This window comes from Mustelus asterias, unplaced genomic scaffold (genome assembly GCF_964213995.1).
Source record: "Mustelus asterias unplaced genomic scaffold, sMusAst1.hap1.1 HAP1_SCAFFOLD_1359, whole genome shotgun sequence".
NCBI lineage: Eukaryota > Metazoa > Chordata > Chondrichthyes > Carcharhiniformes > Triakidae > Mustelus > Mustelus asterias.
Window position 1 is genome coordinate 74,660 of NW_027591304.1, and position 21,403 is coordinate 96,062.

General features: G+C 50.4%; 1 protein-coding gene across 1 annotated transcript in view; it reads right to left on the reverse strand.

The window, feature by feature from the left end:
• Window positions 1-19,807, reverse strand: part of LOC144488183 (C-type lectin domain family 17, member A-like) — a 38,701-nt gene extending 18,894 nt beyond the window's left edge. Inside the window, exons 1-3 of the mRNA XM_078206209.1 lie at window positions 19,693-19,807; window positions 12,697-12,900; window positions 10,068-10,210 (exon numbers count right to left, since the gene is read on the reverse strand). Of these exons, the coding sequence (XP_078062335.1) occupies window positions 10,068-10,210; window positions 12,697-12,787 (234 nt within the window). The 5' untranslated portion in view covers window positions 12,788-12,900; window positions 19,693-19,807. The remainder of the gene's footprint in view (window positions 1-10,067; window positions 10,211-12,696; window positions 12,901-19,692) is intronic.
• Between the last annotated feature and the right edge of the window lie 1,596 nt (window positions 19,808-21,403).

Here is a 21,403-nt window from a genome sequence, read left to right on the forward strand (position 1 = left end):
AGGGAGCTTTACTCTGAATCGAACCCCGTGCTGTACCTGTCCTGGGAGTGTTTGATGGGGGACAGTGTCGAGGGAGCTTTACTCTGTATCTAACCCCGTGCTGTACCTGTCCTGGGAGTGTTTGATGGGGACAGTGTCGAGGGAGCTTTACTCTGAATCTAACCCCGTGCTGTACCTGTCCTGGGAGTGTTTGATGGGGGACAGTGTCGAGGGAGCTTTACTCTGTATCTAACCCCGTGCTGTACCTGTCCTGGGAGTGTTTGATGGGGGACAGTGCAGAGGGAGCTTTACTCTGTATCTAACCCCGTGCTGTACCTGTCCTGGGACTGTTTGATGAGCCAGTGCAGAGGGAGCTTTACTCTGTATCTAACCCCGTGCTGTACCTGTCTTGGGAGTGTTTGATGGGGGACAGTGGAGAGGGAGCTTTACTCTGTATCTAACCCTGTGCTGTACCTGTCCTGTGTGTGTTTGATGGGGGACAGTGCAGGGGGAGCTTTACTCTGTATCTAACCCCGTGCTGTACCTGTCCTGGGAGTGTTTGATGGGGGACAGTGGATAGGGAACTTTACTCTGTCTCTAACCCTCTGCTGTACCTGTCCTGGGAGTGTTTGATTTGGACAGTGTAGAGGGAGTTTTACTCTGTATCTAACACCATGCTGTACCTGTCCTGGGAGTGTTCGATGGGGACAGCGTAGAGGGACCTTTACTCTGTATCTAACCCCGTGCTGTACCTGTCCTGGGAGTGTTTGATGGGGACAGTGTCGAGGGAGCTTTACTCTGTATCTAACCCCGTGCTGTACCTGTCCTGGGAGTGTTTGATGGGGACAGTGTCGAGGGAGCTTTACTCTGTATCTAACCCCGTGCTGTACCTGTCCTGGGAGTGTTTGATGGGGGACAGTGTAGAGGGAGCTTTACTCTGTATCTAACCCCGTGCTGTACCTGTCCTGGGACTGTTTGATGAGACATAGCAGAGGGAGCTTTACTCTGTATCTAACCCCGTGCTGTACCTGTCCTGGGAGTGTTTGATGGGGGACAGTGTAGAGGGAGCTTTACTCTGTATCTAACCTCGTGCTGTACCTGTCCTGGGAGTGTTTGATGGGGACAGTGTAGAGGGAGCTTTACTCTGTATCTAACCCCCTGCTGTACCTGTCCTGGGAGTGTTTGATGGGGACAGTGTAGAGGGAGCTTTACTCTGTATCTAACCCCGTGCTGTACCTGTCCTGGGAGTGTTTGATGGGGGACAGTGTAGAGGGAGCTTTACTCTGTATCTAACCCCGTGCTGTACCTGTCCTGGGAGTGTTTGATGGGGACAGTGTAGAGGGAGCTTTACTCTGTATCTAACCCCCTGCTGTACCTGTCCTGGGAGTGTTTGATGGGGGACAGTGTAGAGGGAGCTTTACTCTGTATCTAACCCCGTGCTGTACCTGTCCTGGGACTGTTTGATGAGACATAGCAGAGGGAGCTTTACTCTGTATCTAACCCCGTGCTGTACCGGTCCTGGGAGTGTTTGATGGGGGACAGTGGAGAGGGAGCTTTACTCTGTATCTAACCCCGTGCTGTACCTGTCCTGGGAGTGTTTGATGGGGACAGTGTAGAGGGAGCTTTACTCTGTACCTAACCCCGTGCTGTACCTGTCCTGGGAGTGTTTGATGGGGACAGTGTAGAGGGAGCTTTACTCTGTATCTAACCCCGTGCTGTACCTGTCCTGGGAGTGTTTGATGGGGGACAGTGTAGAGGGAGCTTTACTCTGTATCTAACCCCGTGGTGTACCTTCACGACACATGACAGCGCAGAGTCGCTGAGCAGAAACTGATAGCCAGGTTCCGCACACATGAGGACGGCCTCAACCGGGATATTGGGTTCATGTCACACTATCTGTAACCCCCAAAACCTGCCTGGCTGTGCAAAATCTCACTAGCTGTCCTGTCTGGAGACAATACACATCTCTTTAACCTGTGCTTAATGCTCCCTCCACTCACATTGTCTGTACCTTTAAGACTTGATTAGCTGTAAAGACTCACATTCCAATCATTATTCATGTAAATTGAGTTTGTGTCTTTGTGCCCTGTTTGTGATCAGAACTCCCACCCACCTGATGAAGGAACAGCGCTCCGAAAGCTCATGGCTTTTGCTACCAAATAAACCTGTTGGACTTTAACCTGGTGTTGTGAGACTTCTGACAGTGTTTGATGGGGACAGTGTCGAGGGAGCTTTACTCTGAATCTAACCCCGTGCTGTACCTGTCCTGGGAGTGTTTGATGGGGGACAGTGTCGAGGGAGCTTTACTCTGTATCTAACCCCGTGCTGTACCTGTCCTGGGAGTGTTTGATGGGGGACAGTGCAGAGGGAGCTTTACTCTGTATCTAACCCCGTGCTGTACCTGTCCTGGGACTGTTTGATGAGCCAGTGCAGAGGGAGCTTTACTCTGTATCTAACCCCGTGCTGTACCTGTCTTGGGAGTGTTTGATGGGGGACAGTGGAGAGGGAGCTTTACTCTGTATCTAACCCTGTGCTATACCTGTCCTGTGTGTGTTTGATGGGGGACAGTGCAGGGGGAGCTTTACTCTGTATCTAACCCCGTGCTGTACCTGTCCTGGGAGTGTTTGATGGGGGACAGTGGATAGGGAACTTTACTCTGTCTCTAACCCTCTGCTGTACCTGTCCTGGGAGTGTTTGATTTGGACAGTGTAGAGGGAGTTTTACTCTGTATCTAACACCATGCTGTACCTGTCCTGGGAGTGTTCGATGGGGACAGCGTAGAGGGACCTTTACTCTGTATCTAACCCCGTGCTGTACCTGTCCTGGGAGTGTTTGATGGGGACAGTGTCGAGGGAGCTTTACTCTGTATCTAACCCCGTGCTGTACCTGTCCTGGGAGTGTTTGATGGGGACAGTGTCGAGGGAGCTTTACTCTGTATCTAACCCCGTGCTGTACCTGTCCTGGGAGTGTTTGATGGGGGACAGTGTAGAGGGAGCTTTACTCTGTATCTAACCCCGTGCTGTACCTGTCCTGGGACTGTTTGATGAGACATAGCAGAGGGAGCTTTACTCTGTATCTAACCCCGTGCTGTACCGGTCCTGGGAGTGTTTGATGGGGGACAGTGGAGAGGGAGCTTTACTCTGTATCTAACCCCGTGCTGTACCTGTCCTGGGAGTGTTTGATGGGGGACAGTGTAGAGGGAGCTTTACTCTGTATCTAACCCCGTGCTGTACCTGTCCTGGGAGTGTTTGATGGGGGACAGTGTAGAGGGAGCTTTACTCTGTATCTAACACCATGCTGTACCTGTCCTGGGAGTGTTTGATTGGGACAGTGTAGAGGGAGTTTTACTCTGTATCTAACACCATGCTGTACCTGTCCTGGGAGTGTTTGATGGGGGACAGTGTAGAGGGAGCTTTACTCTGTATCTAACCCCGTGCTGTACCTGTCCTGGGAGTGTTTGATGGGGACAGTGTAGAGGGAGCTTTACTCTGTATCTAACCCCGTGCTGTACCTGTCCTGGGAGTGTTTGATGGGGACAGTGTAGAGGGGGATTTTCTCTGTATCTAACCCTGTGCTGCACCTGTCCTGGGAGTGTTTGATGGGAGACAGTGTAGAGGGTGCTATACACTGTATCTAACCCCGTGCTGTACCTGTCCTGGGAGTGTTTGATGGGGACAGTGTAGAGGGAGCTTTACTCTGTATCTAACCCCCTGCTGTACCTGTCCTGGGAGTGTTTGATGGGGACAGTGTAGAGGGAGCTTTACTCTGTATCTAACCCCGTGCTGTACCTGTCCTGGGAGTGTTTGATGGGGACAGTGTAGAGGGAGCTTTACTCTGTCTCTAACCCCGGGCTGTCCCTGTCCTGGGAGTGTTTGATGGGGGTCAGTGTCGATGGAGCTTTACTCTGTATCTAACCCCATGCTTTACCTGTCCTGGGAGTGTTTGATGGGGGACAGTGTAGAGGGAGCTTTACTCTGTATCTAACCCCGTGCTTTAACTGTCCTGGGAGTGTTTGATGGGGGTCAGTGTAGAGGGAGCTTTACTCTGTATCTAACCCCGTGCTGTACCTGTCCTGGGAGTGTTTGATGGGGACAGTGTAGAGGGAGCTTTACTCTGTATCTAACCCCCTGCTGTACCTGTCCTGGGAGTGTTTGATGGGGACAGTGTAGAGGGAGCTTTACTCTGTATCTAACCCCGTGCTGTACCTGTCCTGGGAGTGTTTGATGGGGGACAGTGTAGAGGGAGCTTTACTCTGTATCTAACCCCGTGCTGTACCTGTCCTGGGGGTGTTTGATGGGGACAGTGTAGAGGGAGCTTTACTCTGTATCTAACCCCGTGCTGTACCTGTCCTGGGAGTGTTTGATGGGGGACAGTGTAGAGGGAGCTTTACTCTGTATCTAACCCCGTGCTGTACCTGTCCTGGGAGTGTTTGATGGGGGACAGTGTAGAGGGAGCTTTACTCTGTATCTAACCCCGTGCTGTACCGGTCCTGGGAGTGTTTGATGGGGACAGTGTAGAGGGAGCTTTACTCTGTATCTAACCCCGTGCTGTACCTGTCCTGGGAGTGTTTGATGGGGGACAGTGTAGAGGGAGCTTTACTCTGTATCTAACCCCGTGGTGTACCTGTCCTGGGAGTGTTTGATGGGGACAGTGTAGAGGGAGCTTTACTCTGTATCTAACCCCGTGGTGTACCTTCACGACACATGACAGCGCAGAGTCGCTGAGCAGAAACTGATAGCCAGGTTCCGCACACATGAGGACGGCCTCAACCGGGATATTGGGTTCATGTCACACTATCTGTAACCCCCAAAACCTGCCTGGCTGTGCAAAATCTCACTAGCTGTCCTGTCTGGAGACAATACACATCTCTTTAACCTGTGCTTAATGCTCCCTCCACTCACATTGTCTGTACCTTTAAGACTTGATTAGCTGTAAAGACTCACATTCCAATCATTATTCATGTAAATTGAGTTTGTGTCTTTGTGCCCTGTTTGTGATCAGAACTCCCACCCACCTGATGAAGGAACAGCGCTCCGAAAGCTCATGGCTTTTGCTACCAAATAAACCTGTTGGACTTTAACCTGGTGTTGTGAGACTTCTGACAGTGTTTGATGGGGACAGTGTCGAGGGAGCTTTACTCTGAATCTAACCCCGTGCTGTACCTGTCCTGGGAGTGTTTGATGGGGGACAGTGTCGAGGGAGCTTTACTCTGTATCTAACCCCGTGCTGTACCTGTCCTGGGAGTGTTTGATGGGGGACAGTGCAGAGGGAGCTTTACTCTGTATCTAACCCCGTGCTGTACCTGTCCTGGGACTGTTTGATGAGCCAGTGCAGAGGGAGCTTTACTCTGTATCTAACCCCGTGCTGTACCTGTCTTGGGAGTGTTTGATGGGGGACAGTGGAGAGGGAGCTTTACTCTGTATCTAACCCTGTGCTATACCTGTCCTGTGTGTGTTTGATGGGGGACAGTGCAGGGGGAGCTTTACTCTGTATCTAACCCCGTGCTGTACCTGTCCTGGGAGTGTTTGATGGGGGACAGTGGATAGGGAACTTTACTCTGTCTCTAACCCTCTGCTGTACCTGTCCTGGGAGTGTTTGATTTGGACAGTGTAGAGGGAGTTTTACTCTGTATCTAACACCATGCTGTACCTGTCCTGGGAGTGTTCGATGGGGACAGCGTAGAGGGACCTTTACTCTGTATCTAACCCCGTGCTGTACCTGTCCTGGGAGTGTTTGATGGGGACAGTGTCGAGGGAGCTTTACTCTGTATCTAACCCCGTGCTGTACCTGTCCTGGGAGTGTTTGATGGGGACAGTGTCGAGGGAGCTTTACTCTGTATCTAACCCCGTGCTGTACCTGTCCTGGGAGTGTTTGATGGGGGACAGTGTAGAGGGAGCTTTACTCTGTATCTAACCCCGTGCTGTACCTGTCCTGGGACTGTTTGATGAGACATAGCAGAGGGAGCTTTACTCTGTATCTAACCCCGTGCTGTACCGGTCCTGGGAGTGTTTGATGGGGGACAGTGGAGAGGGAGCTTTACTCTGTATCTAACCCCGTGCTGTACCTGTCCTGGGAGTGTTTGATGGGGGACAGTGTAGAGGGAGCTTTACTCTGTATCTAACACCATGCTGTACCTGTCCTGGGAGTGTTTGATTGGGACAGTGTAGAGGGAGTTTTACTCTGTATCTAACACCATGCTGTACCTGTCCTGGGAGTGTTTGATGGGGGACAGTGTAGAGGGAGCTTTACTCTGTATCTAACCCCGTGCTGTACCTGTCCTGGGAGTGTTTGATGGGGACAGTGTAGAGGGAGCTTTACTCTGTATCTAACCCCGTGCTGTACCTGTCCTGGGAGTGTTTGATGGGGACAGTGTAGAGGGGGATTTTCTCTGTATCTAACCCTGTGCTGCACCTGTCCTGGGAGTGTTTGATGGGAGACAGTGTAGAGGGTGCTATACACTGTATCTAACCCCGTGCTGTACCTGTCCTGGGAGTGTTTGATGGGGACAGTGTAGAGGGAGCTTTACTCTGTATCTAACCCCCTGCTGTACCTGTCCTGGGAGTGTTTGATGGGGACAGTGTAGAGGGAGCTTTACTCTGTATCTAACCCCGTGCTGTACCTGTCCTGGGAGTGTTTGATGGGGACAGTGTAGAGGGAGCTTTACTCTGTCTCTAACCCCGGGCTGTCCCTGTCCTGGGAGTGTTTGATGGGGGTCAGTGTCGATGGAGCTTTACTCTGTATCTAACCCCATGCTTTACCTGTCCTGGGAGTGTTTGATGGGGGACAGTGTAGAGGGAGCTTTACTCTGTATCTAACCCCGTGCTTTAACTGTCCTGGGAGTGTTTGATGGGGGTCAGTGTAGAGGGAGCTTTACTCTGTATCTAACCCCGTGCTGTACCTGTCCTGGGAGTGTTTGATGGGGGACAGTGTAGAGGGAGCTTTACTCTGTATCTAACCCCGTGCTGTACCTGTCCTGGGAGTGTTTGATGGGGGACAGTGTAGAGGGAGCTTTACTCTGTATCTAACCCTGTGCTGTCCCTGTCCTGGGAGTGTTTGATGGGGGACAGTGTAGAGGGAGCTTTACTCTGTATCTAACCCTGTGCTGTCCCTGTCCTGGGAGTGTTTGATGGGGGACAGTGTAGAGGGAGCTTTACTCTGTATCTAACCCCGTGCTGTACCTGTCCTGGGAGTGTTTGATGGGGACAGTGTAGAGGGAGCTTTACTCTGTATCTAACCCCGTGCTGTACCTGTCCTGGGAGTGTTTGATGGGGGACAGTGTAGAGGGAGCTTTACTCTGTATCTAACCCCGTGCTGTACCTTCACGACACATGACAGCGCAGAGTCGCTGAGCAGAAACTGATAGCCAGGTTCCGCACACATGAGGACGGCCTCAACCGGGATATTGGGTTCATGTCACACTATTTGTAACCTGCCTGGCTGTGCAAAATCTCACTAGCTGTCCTGTCTGGAGACAATACACATCTCTTTAACCTGTGCTTAATGCTCCCTCCACTCACATTGTCTGTACCTTTAAGACTTGATTAGCTGTAAAGACTCACATTCCAATCATTATTCATGTAAATTGAGTTTGTGTCTTTGTGCCCTGTTTGTGATCAGAACTCCCACCCACCTGATGAAGGAACAGCGCTCCGAAAGCTCATGGCTTTTGCTACCAAATAAACCTGTTGGACTTTAACCTGGTGTTGTGAGACTTCTGACAGTGTTTGATGGGGACAGTGTCGAGGGAGCTTTACTCTGAATCTAACCCCGTGCTGTACCTGTCCTGGGAGTGTTTGATGGGGGACAGTGTCGAGGGAGCTTTACTCTGTATCTAACCCCGTGCTGTACCTGTCCTGGGAGTGTTTGATGGGGGACAGTGCAGAGGGAGCTTTACTCTGTATCTAACCCCGTGCTGTACCTGTCCTGGGACTGTTTGATGAGCCAGTGCAGAGGGAGCTTTACTCTGTATCTAACCCCGTGCTGTACCTGTCTTGGGAGTGTTTGATGGGGGACAGTGGAGAGGGAGCTTTACTCTGTATCTAACCCTGTGCTATACCTGTCCTGTGTGTGTTTGATGGGGGACAGTGCAGGGGGAGCTTTACTCTGTATCTAACCCCGTGCTGTACCTGTCCTGGGAGTGTTTGATGGGGGACAGTGGATAGGGAACTTTACTCTGTCTCTAACCCTCTGCTGTACCTGTCCTGGGAGTGTTTGATTTGGACAGTGTAGAGGGAGTTTTACTCTGTATCTAACACCATGCTGTACCTGTCCTGGGAGTGTTCGATGGGGACAGCGTAGAGGGACCTTTACTCTGTATCTAACCCCGTGCTGTACCTGTCCTGGGAGTGTTTGATGGGGACAGTGTCGAGGGAGCTTTACTCTGTATCTAACCCCGTGCTGTACCTGTCCTGGGAGTGTTTGATGGGGACAGTGTCGAGGGAGCTTTACTCTGTATCTAACCCCGTGCTGTACCTGTCCTGGGAGTGTTTGATGGGGGACAGTGTAGAGGGAGCTTTACTCTGTATCTAACCCCGTGCTGTACCTGTCCTGGGACTGTTTGATGAGACATAGCAGAGGGAGCTTTACTCTGTATCTAACCCCGTGCTGTACCGGTCCTGGGAGTGTTTGATGGGGGACAGTGGAGAGGGAGCTTTACTCTGTATCTAACCCCGTGCTGTACCTGTCCTGGGAGTGTTTGATGGGGGACAGTGTAGAGGGAGCTTTACTCTGTATCTAACACCATGCTGTACCTGTCCTGGGAGTGTTTGATTGGGACAGTGTAGAGGGAGTTTTACTCTGTATCTAACCCCGTGCTGTACCTGTCCTGGGAGTGTTTGATGGGGGACAGTGTAGAGGGAGCTTTACTCTGTATCTAACCCCGTGCTGTACCTGTCCTGGGAGTGTTTGATGGGGACAGTGTAGAGGGAGCTTTACTCTGTATCTAACCCCGTGCTGTACCTGTCCTGGGAGTGTTTGATGGGGACAGTGTAGAGGGGGATTTTCTCTGTATCTAACCCTGTGCTGCACCTGTCCTGGGAGTGTTTGATGGGAGACAGTGTAGAGGGTGCTATACACTGTATCTAACCCCGTGCTGTACCAGTCCTGGAGTGTTTGATGGGAGGACAGTGTAGAGGGAGCTTTACTCTGTATCTAACCCCGTGCTGTAACAGTCCTGGAGTGTTTGATGGCAGGACAGTGCAGTGGGAGCTTTACTCTGTATCTAACCCCGTGCTGTACCTGTCCTGGGAGTGTTTGATGGGGGACAGTGTAGAGGGAGCTTTACTCTGTATCTAACCCCGTGCTGTACCTGTCCTGGGAGTGTTTGATGGGGACAGTGTAGAGGGAGCTTTACTCTGTATCTAACCCCGTGCTGTACCTGTCCTGGGAGTGTTTGATGGGGGACAGTGTAGAGGGAGCTTTACTCTGTATCTAACACCGTGCTGTACCTGTCCTGGGAGTGTTTGATGGGGGACAGTGTAGAGGGAGCTTTACTCTGTATCTAACCCCGTGCTGTACCTGTCCTGGGAGTGTGTGATGGGGGACAGTGTAGAGGGAGCTTTACTCTGTATCTAACCCCGTGCTGTACCTGTCCTGGGAGTGTTTGATGGGGACAGTGCAGAGGGAGCTTTACTCTGTATCTAACCCCGTGCTGTACCTGTCCTGGGAGTGTTTGATGCGGACAGTGTAGAGGGAGCTTTACTCTGTATCTAACCCCGTGCTGTACCTGTCCTGAGAGTGTTTGATGGGGGACAGTGTAGGGGGAGCTTTACTCTGTATCTAACCCCGTGCTGTACCTGTCCTGGGAGTGTTTGATGGGGACAGTGTAGAGGGAGCTTTACTCTGTATCTAACCCCGTGCTGTACCTGTCCTGGGAGTGTTTGATGGGGGACAGTGTAGAGGGAGCTTTACTCTGTATCTAACCCCGTGCTGTACCTGTCCTGGGAGTGTTTGATGGGGGACAGTGTAGAGGGAGCTTTACTCTGTATCTAACCCCGTGCTGTACCTGTCCTGGGAGTGTTTGATGGGGGACAGTGTAGGGGGATATTGTCTCTCTAACACACTCTGACAGATGTTGCTGTCATTCTCACCTGTTTCTGTTGTGAATTAATGATGATGAGTTGTGAGTTTTGGGATTCACATTCTTGCTTTGCCGAGTCCCAGTCTTTCAGTTCTGTCCAGAATCTGTAGCAGCTTTGGTTATAAATTTTCCAGCCACTCGGACAGAAAAACTCTGAGAAAGAATAATGATTTCAGTCAGAAAAATACATTGGATCGTCAGGAATAGGAGGAGGCCATTCAGCTCCTCTCTCTCTCTCTCTCGAGCCTGCGACACAGGAACAGGAGGAGCCCCATTCAGCCCCTCTCTCTCTCTCTCTCGAGCCTGCTACACAGGAACAGGAGGAGGCCATTCAGCCCCTCTCTCTCTCTCTCGAGCCTGCTACACAGGAACAGGAGGAGCCCCATTCAGCCCCTCTCTCTCTCTCTCGAGCCTCTTACACAGGAACAGGATGAGGCCCATTCAGCCCCTCTCTCTCTCTCTCGAGCCTGTTACACAGGAACAGGAGGAGGCCATTCAGCCCCTCTCTCTGCAGCCTGTTACACAGGAACAGGAGGAGGCCATTCAGCCCCTCTCTCTCTCGAGCCTGTTACACAGGAACAGGAGGAGGCCCATTCAGCCCCTCTCTCTCTCTCTCGAGCCTGTTACACAGGAACAGGAGGAGGCCCATTCAGCCCCTCTCTCTCTCTCTCGAGCCTGTTACACAGGAACAGGAGGAGGCCCATTCAGCCCCTCTCTCTCTCTCTCGAGCCTGCGACACAGGAACAGGAGGAGCCACATTCAGCCCCTCTCTCTCTCTCTCTCTCGAGCCTGTTACACAGGAACAGGAGGAGGCCATTCAGCCCCTCTCTCTCTCTCGAGCCTGTTACACAGGAACAGGAGGAGGCCATTCAGCCCCTTTCTCTCTCTCTCTCGAGCCTGCTACACAGGAACAGGAGGAGACCCATTCATCCCCTCTCTCTCTCTCTCTCTCTCAAGCCTGTTACACAGGAACAGGAGGAGGCCATTCAGCCCCTCTCTCTCTTTCTCAAGCCTAATACACAGGAACAGGAGGAGACCCATTCAGCCCCTCTCTCTCTCTCTCTCTCTCTCGAGCCTGTTACTCAGGAACAGGAGGAGGCCCAATCAGCCCCTCTCTCTCTCTCTCCAGCCTGTTACACAGGAACAGGAGGAGGCCCATTCAGCCCCTCTCTCTCTCTCTCGCTCAAGTCTGTTACACAGGAACAGGAGAAGGCCATTCAGCCCCTCTCTCTCTCTCTCGCTCAAGTCTGTTACACAGGAACAGGAGAAGGCCATTCAGCCCCTCCAACTCTCTCTACTCAGGAACAGGAGGAGGTCATTCAGGCTCTCGCTCTCTCTCTCTCGAGCCTGCTACACAAGAACAGGAGGAGGCCATTCAGCCCCTCTCTCTCTCTCCCTCCCTCGTCTGTTACTCAGGAACAGGAGGAGGCCATTCAGCCCCTCTCTCTCTCTCGAGCCTGCTATGCAAGAACAGGAGGAGGCCATTCAGCCCCTCTCTCTCTCCCTCATCTGTTACTCAGGAACAAGAGGATCCCCTCTGAAGCCTGTTACACGATTCTATTAGACGCAATCGAATCTCTAACTTTCAACCCCCTCGGTTCATGGTTGCCACGGTTTCCCCTGTAGGCCTCAGGCTCCGCGTTTGGCTCCGTCACCAGCACCTGGGGAGCTGGTGAACTGGCGCGGCGACTATAATCTCTCCCTCAATTTCAACAAAATGAAGGAGGTTGTCATCGACTTCAGGAAGAGTAAAGGAGAACATCCCCCTGTCGACATCAATGGGGACCAAGTAGAAAGGGTCGAGATCTTCAAGTTTCTAGGTGTCCAGATCACCAACAACCTGTCCTGGTCCCCCCCACGCCGACACTATAGTTAAGAAAGTCCCACCAACGCCTCTACTTTCTCAGGAGACGAAGGAAATTTGGCATGTCCGCTACGACTCTCACCAACTTTTACAGATGCACCATAGAAAGCATTCTTTCTGGTTGTATCACAGCTTGGTCTGGGGGCTCCTGCTCTGCCCAAGACCGCAAGGAACTACAAAAGGGTCGTGAATGTAGCCCAATCCATCACCAGCCTCCCATCCATTGACTCCGTCTACACTTCCCGCTGCCTCGGGGAAAAGCAGCTGACATAATCAAGGACCCCCCCCCCCCCACGCACCCCGGACATTCTCTCTTCCACCTTCTTCCTTCGGGAAAAAGATACAAAAGTCTGAGGTCACGTACCGACCGACTCAAGAACAGCTTCTTCCCTGCTGCTGCTGTCAGACTTTTGAATGGACCGACCTCGCATTGAGTTGATCTTTCTCTACACCCCGAGCTGTGACTGTGACACTACATTCTGCACCCTCTCCTTTCCTTCTCTATGAACGGTATGCTTTGTCTGCACAGCGCGCAAGAAACAATACTTTTCACTGTGTCCCAATACACGCGACAATAATAAATCAAATCATCAAATCCCTTTGACCCTGTGGACGGATCTCAGTCAACCCCTCGCGCTGCCCAAACCCCGGCAAAGACAGGCCAGGAGAGAGCGACCATCCCACACCTGGGAGATTGAGTCCTTCATGAGGAGTTACGTCGCCGTTAAGGATACAGGAGGCTGGTTTGGAGGCCCGGATGTCAGCTCACACTCACCCCCGCAGCGTTGGAGTGCGTGACAGAACGAGACCGCGTTCTCCCGGGTCTGGCTCAGGGTCGTGGACACGTTCTGGAACCTCTTGTGCATCTCAGTCAGGTTTCGAAGGGACTCCGCCAAGGTCTCATTCAGGGAGAGGGAAAGGAGACTTCGGGAACGTTCCCTGTCTGTGCTCTGGGACAACTTCCGGTTCAACTGTAGGACTGAGAGAGGGAGAGAGAGTGAGTGGAGAGGGCGTGTGATACATCAGACTGTTAGTTTTACAGATGCCCCATAGAAAGCATCCTTTCCGGTTGTATCACAGCTCGGTCTGGGGGCTCCTGCTCTGCCCAAGACCGCAAGGAACTACAAAAGATCGTGAATGTAGCCCAGTCCCATCACGCAAACCCAGCCTCCCATCCATTGACTCTGTCTACACTTCCCGCTGCCTCGGGGAAAAGCAGCCGGCATAATCAAGGACCCCCCCACGCACCCCGGTTGCTGTCAGACTTTTGAATGGACCGACCTCGCATTAAACTGATCTTTCTCTACACCCCGAGCTGTGACTGTAACACTACATTCTGCACCCTCTCCTTTCCTTCTCTATGAACGGTATGCTTTGTCCATATCGTGCGCAAGAAACAATAATTTTCACTGTATCCCAGTACATGTGACAATAATAAATCAAATCAAATATTAAATCAAATATATCAATGTTACAGTGAGGGGTGTGGGATATATCAGAGTGTTACAGTGAGGGGTGTGGGGTGTATCAGAGTGTTACAGTGAGGGGTGTGGGATATATCAGAGTGTTACAGTGAGGGGTGTGGGATATATCAGAGTGTTACAGTGAGGGGTGTGGGATATATCAGAGTGTTACAGTGAGGTGTGTGGGATATATCAGAGTGTTACAGTGAGGGGTGTGGGATATATCAGAGTGTTACAGTGAGGTGTGTGGGGTATATCAGAGTGTTACAGTGAGGGGTGTGGGGTGTATCAGAGTGTTACAGTGAGGGGTGTGGGGTATATCAGAGTGTTACAGTGAGGGGTGTGGGATATATCAGAGTGTTACAGTGAGGGGTGGGGGATATATCAGAGTGTTACAGTGAGAGGTGTGGGATATATCAGAGTGTTACAGTGAGGGGTGTGGGATATATCAGAGTGTTGCAGTGAGGGGTGTGGGGTGTATCAGAGTGTTACAGTGAGTGGTGTGGGGTGTATCAGAGTGTTACAGTGAGGGGTGTGGGATATATCAGAGTGTTCCAGTGAGAGGTGTGGGATATATCAGAGTGTTACAGTGAGGGGTGTGGGATATATCAGAGTGTTACAGTGCGGGGTGTGGGATATATCAGAGTGTTGCAGTGAGGGGTGTGGGATGTATCAGAGTGTTACAGTGAGGGGTGTGGGATATATCAGAGTGTTACAGTGAGTGGTGTGGGGTGTATCAGATTGTTACAGTGAGGGGTGTGGGATATATCAGAGTGTTGCAGTGAGGGGTGTGGGATATATCAGAGTGTTACAGTGAGTGGTGTGGGGTGTATCAGAGTGTTACAGTGAGTGGTGTGGGGTGTATCAGAGTGTTACAGTGAGGGGTGTGGGATATATCAGAGTGTTACAGTGAGAGGTGTGGGATATATCAGAGTGTTACAGTGAGGGGTGTGGGATATATCAGAGTGTTACAGTGCGGGGTGTGGGATATATCAGAGTGTTGCAGTGAGGGGTGTGGGATATATCAGAGTGTTACAGTGAGGGGTGGGGGATATATCAGAGTGTGACAGTGAGGGGTGTGGGATATATCAGCGTGTTACAGTGAGGGGTGTGGGATATATCAGAGTGTTACAGTGAGGGGTGTGGGATATATCAGAGTGTTACAGTGAGGGGTGTGGGATATATCAGAGTGTTACAGTGAGGGGTGTGGGGTATATCAGAGTGTTACAGTGAGGGGTGTGGGATATATCAGAGTGTTACAGTGAGGGGTGTGGGATATATCAGAGTGTTACAGTGAGGGGTGTGGGGTATATCAGAGTGTTACAGTGAGGGGTGTGGGATATATCAGAGTGTTACAGTGAGGGGTGTGGGATATATCAGAGTGTTACAGTGAGGGGTGTGGGATATATCAGAGTGTTACAGTGAGGGGTGTGGGATATATCAGAGTGTTACAGTGAGGGGTGTGGGGTGTATCAGAGTGTTACAGTGAGGGGTGTGGGATATATCAGAGTGTTACAGTGAGGGGTGTGGGATATATCAGAGTGTTACAGTGAGGGGTGTGGGATATATCAGAGTGTTACAGTGAGGGGTGTGGGATATATCAGAGTGTTACAGTGAGGGGTGTGCGATATATCAGAGTGTTACAGTGAGGGGTGTGGGATATATCAGAGTGTTACAGTGAGGGGTGTGGGGTATATCAGAGTGTTACAGTGAGGGGTGTGGGATATATCAGAGTGTTACAGTGAGGGGTGTGGGATATATCAGAGTGTTACAGTGAGGGGTGTGGGATATATCAGAGTGTTACAGTGAGGGGTGTGGGATATATCAGAGTGTTACAGTGAGGGGTGTGGGATATATCGGAGTGTTACAGTGAAGGGTGTGGGATATATCAGAGTGTTATAGTGAGGGGTGTGGGACATATCAGTGTGTTACAGTGAGGGGTGTGGGATATATCAGAGTGTTACAATGAGGGGTGTGGGGTATATCAGAGTGTTACAGTGAGTGGTGTGGGGTATATCAGAGTGTTACAGTGAGGGGTGTGGGATCTATCAGAGTGTTACAGTGAGGGGAGTGGGATATATCAGAGTGTTACAGTGAGGAGTGTGGGGGTATATCAGAGTGTTACAGTGAGGGGTGTGGGATATATCAGAGTGTTACAGTGAGGGAGTGTGGGGTATATCAGAGTGTTACAGTGAGGAGTGTGGGGTATATCAGAGTGTTACAGTGAGGGGTGTGGGATATATCACAGTGTTACAGTGAGGGGTGTGGGATATATCACAGTGTTACAGTGAGGGGTGTGGGATATATCAGAGTGTTACAGTGCGGGGTGTGGGATATATCAGAGTGTTGCAGTGAGGGGTGTGGGATATATCAGAGTGTTACAGTGAGGGGTGTGGGATATATCAGAGTGTTACAGTGAGTGGTGTGGGGTGTATCAGAGTGTTACAGTGAGGGGTGTGGGGTATATCAGAGTGTTACAGTGAGGGGTGTGGGATATATCAGAGTGTTACAGTGAGGGGTGGGGGATATATCAGAGTGTTACAGTGAGAGGTGTGGGATATATCAGAGTGTTACAGTGAGGGGTGTGGGATATATCAGAGTGTTACAGTGAGTGGTATGGGATCTATCATAGTGTTACAGTGAGGGGTGTGGGATATATCAGAGTGTTACAGTGAGGGGTGTGTGGTATATCAGAGTGTTACAGTGAGGGGTGTGGGGTATATCAGAGTGTTACAGTGAGGGGTGTGGGATATATCAGAGTGTTACAGTGAGGGGTGTGGGATATATCAGAGTGTTACAGTGAGGGGTGTGGGATATATCGGAGTGTTACGGTGAAGGGTGTGGGATATATCAGAGTGTTATAGTGCGGGGTGTGGGATATATCAGGGAGTTACAGTGAAGGGTGTGGGATATATCAGAGTGTTACAGTGAGGGGTGTGGGATGTATCAGAGTGTTACAGTGAGGGGTGTGGGATGTATCAGAGTGTTACAGTGAGGGGTGTGGGATATATCAGAGTGTTACAGTGAGGGGTGTGGGGTATATCAGAGTGTTACAGTGCGGGGTGTGGGATATATCAGTGTGTTACAGTGAGGGGTGTGGGATATATCAGAGTGTTACAGTGCGGGGTGTGGGATATATCAGAGTGTTACAGTGAGGGGTGTGGGATATATCAGTGTGTTCCAGTGAGGGGTGTGGGATATATCAGAGTGTTTCAGTGAGGGGTGTGGGGTATATCAGAGTGTTACAGTGAGGGGTGTGGGATATATCAGAGTGTTACAGTGAGGGGTGTGGGGTATATCAGAGTGTTACAGTGAGGGGTGTGGGGTATATCAGAGTGTTACAGTGAGGGGTGTGGGATATATCAGAGTGTTACAGTGAGGGGTGTGGGGTATATCAGAGTGTTACAGTGAGGGGTGTGGGATATATCAGCGTGTTACAGTGAGGGATGTGGGATATATCAGAGTGTTACAGTGAGGGGTGTGGGATATATCAGAGTGTTACAGTGAGGGATGTGGGATATATCAGTGTGTTACAGTGAGGGGTGTGGGATATATCAGCGTGTTACAGTGAGGGATGTGGGATATATCAGAGTGTTACAGTGAGGTGTGTGGGGTATATCAGAGTGTTACAGTGAGGGGTGTGGGATATATCAGAGTGTTACAGTGAGGGGTGTGGGATATATCAGAGTGTTACAGTGAGGGGTGTGGGATATATCAGAGTGTTATAGTGAGGGGTGTGGGATGTATCAGAGTGTTACAGTGAGGGGTGTGGGATGTATCAGAGTGTTACAGTGAGGGGTGTGGGATATATCAGAGTGTTACAGTGAGGGGTGTGGGGTATATCAGAGTGTTACAGTGCGGGGTGTGGGATATATCAGTGTGTTACAGTGAGGGGTGTGGGATATATCAGAGTGTTACAGTGCGGGGTGTGGGATATATCAGAGTGTTACAGTGAGGGGTGTGGGATATATCAGTGTGTTCCAGTGAGGGGTGTGGGATATATCAGAGTGTTTCAGTGAGGGGTGTGGGGTATATCAGAGTGTTACAGTGAGGGGTGTGGGATATATCAGAGTGTTACAGTGAGGGGTGTGGGGTATATCAGAGTGTTACAGTGAGGGGTGTGGGGTATATCAGAGTGTTACAGTGAGGGGTGTGGGATATATCAGAGTGTTACAGTGAGGGGTGTGGGGTATATCAGAGTGTTACAGTGAGGGGTGTGGGATATATCAGCGTGTTACAGTGAGGGATGTGGGATATATCAGAGTGTTACAGTGAGGGGTGTGGGATATATCAGAGTGTTACAGTGAGGGATGTGGGATATATCAGTGTGTTACAGTGAGGGGTGTGGGATATATCAGCGTGTTACAGTGAGGGATGTGGGATATATCAGAGTGTTACAGTGAGGTGTGTGGGGTATATCAGAGTGTTACAGTGAGGGGTGTGGGATATATCAGAGTGTTACAGTGAGGGGTGTGGGATATATCAGAGTGTTACAGTGAGGGGTGTGGGATATATCAGAGTGTTATAGTGAGGGGTGTGGGATATATCAGAGTGTTACAGTGAGGGGTGTGGGATATATCAGTGTGTTACAGTGAGGGGTGTGGGATATATCAGAGTGTTACACTGAGCGGTGTGGGATATATCAGAGTGTTACAGTGAGGGGTGTGGGATATATCAGAGTGTTACAGTGAGGGGTGTGGGATATATCAGAGTGTTACAGTGAGGGGTGTGGGATATATCAGAGTGTTACAGTGAGGGGTGTGGGATATATCAGAGTGTTACAGTGAGGGGTGTGGGGTATATCAGAGTGTTACAGTGAGGGGTGTGGGATATATCAGAGTGTTACAGTGAGGGGTGTGGGATATATCAGAGTGTTACAGTGAGGGGTGTGGGGTATATCAGAGTGTTACAGTGAGGGGTGTGGGATATATCAGAGTGTTACAGTGAGGGGTGTGGGATATATCAGAGTGTTACAGTGAGGGGTGTGGGATATATCAGAGTGTTACAGTGAGTGGTGTGGGGTATATCAGAGTGTTACAGTGAGGGGTGTGGGGTATATCAGATTGTTACAGTGAGGGGTGTGGGATATATCAGAGTGTTACAGTGAGGGGTGTGGGATATATCAGAGTGTTACAGTGAGGGGTGTGGGATATATCAGAGTGTTACAGTGAGGGGTGTGGGGTATATCAGAGTGTTACAGTGAGGGGTGTGGGATATATCAGAGTGTTACAGTGAGGGGTGTGGGATATATCAGAGTGTTACAGTGAGGGGTGTGGGATATATCAGAGTGTTACAGTGAGGGGTGTGGGATATATCAGAGTGTTACAGTGAGGGGTGTGGGATATATCAGAGTGTTACAGTGAGGGGTGTGGGGTATATCAGAGTGTTACAGTGAGGGGTGTGGGATATATCAGAGTGTTACAGTGAGGGGTGTGGGATATATCAGAGTGTTACAGTGAGGGGTGTGGGATATATCAGAGTGTTACAGTGAGTGGTGTGGGGTATATCAGAGTGTTACAGTGAGGGGTGTGGGATATATCAGAGTGTTACAGTGAGGGGTGTGGGATATATCAGAGTGTTACAGTGAGGGGTGTGGGATATATCAGAGTGTTACAGTGAGGGGTGTGGGATATATCAGAGTGTTACAGTGAGGGGTGTGGGATATATCAGAGTGTTACAGTGAGGGGTGTGGGGTATATCAGAGTGTTACAGTGAGGGGTGTGGGATATATCAGAGTGTTACAGTGAGGGGTGTGGGATATATCAGAGTGTTACAGTGAGTGGTGTGGGGTATATCAGAGTGTTACAGTGAGGGGTGTGGGATATATCAGAGTGTTACAGTGAGGGGTGTGGGATATATCAGAGTGTTACAGTGAGGGGTGTGGGATATATCAGAGTGTTACAGTGAGGGGTGTGGGATATATCAGAGTGTTACAGTGAGGGGTGTGGGGTATATCAGAGTGTTACAGTGAGGGGTGTGGGATATATCAGAGTGTTACAGTGAGGGGTGTGGGATATATCAGAGTGTTACAGTGAGGTGTGTGGGGTATATCAGAGTGTTACAGTGAGGGGTGTGGGATATATCAGAGTGTTACAGTGAGGGGTGTGGGGTATATCAGAGTGTTACAGTGAGGGGTGTGGGATATATCAGAGTGTTACAGTGAGGGGTGTGGGATATATCAGAGTGTTACAGTGAGGGGTGTGGGATATATCAGAGTGTTACAGTGAGGGGTGTGGGATATATCAGAGTGTTACAGTGAGGGGTGTGGGGTCTATCAGTGTGTTTCAGAATGTTATTTATCGATGTACCATATATGGTGAGTGCGATGATTATTGCGAAAAGCGAGATGATGATAAGTATTGCGACCAATCCGAGACATCTTGATTTTTTTGAGTCGGTTCCGCCTGCTGTTTCCTGTTTACTTTGTTCTGGAAGAGAGAAGTTGAGAATGTCGGGAATCTTGTGTAACTTTACGCGACAGGCGATGGTGACACCTCTCCACCCCTCACAGAGATAAACAACACACACCTCACCCGATTAACTCCCTCCTTCCTCATCCCCAAACCCTGCACTGGAGGATTGTCAATGAGAATTTAACACCAACTCACACAGGAAGATATTGGAGACAGGGAACTGAAAACTCAGTTTTGAGGATTGTCTTAAGTGAGAGAGAGAGAGAGAGAGAGAGAGACAGAGACAGAGACACAGAGAGAGAGAGTGTGAGAGAGACACAGAGAGAGAGAGATAGTGACAGAAGGACATAGTGAGAGAGGGAGGGACACAGGCGGAGAGAGAGAGAGGCAGAGAGAGAGTGAGAGAGGCAGAGAGAGAGACAGACAGAGAGAGAGACAGAGACAAAGACAGAGAGAGAGAGAGTGTGAGAGAGACACAGAGACAGAGACAGAGAGGGAGAGGCAGAGAGGAAGAGACAGAGAGACATGGAGAGAGAGACAGCGTGAGCGAGACAGAGTGAGAGAGCGAGAGAGACAGGGAGAGAGAAGCAGAGAGGGAGAGAAACAGAGAGAGACAGAGAGTGAGAAACAGAGAGGCAGTGACAGAGAGAGACAGAGAGACAGACAGAGAGAGAGAGACAAAGAGAGAGAGACAGAGTGAGATAGAGTGAGGGAGAGAGAGAGACAAAGAGAAAGAGACAGAGAGAGGCAGAGAGAGGGAGTGACAGGGAGAGAGGCAGAGAGACAGAGAGGCAGAGAGAGAGACAGACAGAGAGAGACATGACAGAGAGACAGACAGATCCCTCACTATAACGCTCTGATATACCCCACACCCCTCACTGTAACACTCAGAGAAGGGTGTGGGATATATCAGAGTGTGACAGTGAGGGGTGTGGGATATATCAGAGTGTTACAGTGAGGGGTGTGGGGTATATCAGAGTGTTACAGTGAGGGTGTGGGATATATCAGTGTGTTACAGTGAGGGGTGTGGGATATATCAGAGTGTTACAGTGAGGGGTGTGGGATATATCAGAGTGTTACAGTGAGGGGTGTGGGGTATATCAGAGTGTTACAGTGAGGGGTGTGGGATATATCAGAGTGTTACAGTGAGGGGTGTGGGATATATCAGAGTGTTACAGTGAGGGGTGTGGGATATATCAGAGTGTTACTGTGAGGGGTGTGGGGTATATCAGAGTGTTACAGTGAGGGGTGTGGGATATATCAGAGTGTTACAGTGAGGGGTGTGGGGTATATCAGAGTGTTACAGTGAGGGGTGTGGGATATATCAGAGTGTTACAGTGAGGGGTGTGGGATATATCAGAGTGTTACAGTGAGGGGTGTGGGGTATATCAGAGTGTTACAGTGAGGGGTGTGGGATATATCAGAGTGTTACAGTGAGAGGTGTGGGATATATCAGAGTGTTACAGTGAGTGGTGTGGGATATATCAGAGTGTTACAGTGAGGGGTGTGGGATATATCAGAGTGTTACAGTGAGGGGTGTGGGATATATCAGAGTGTTACAGTGAGGGGTGTGGGATATATCAGAATGTTACAGTGAGGGGTGTGG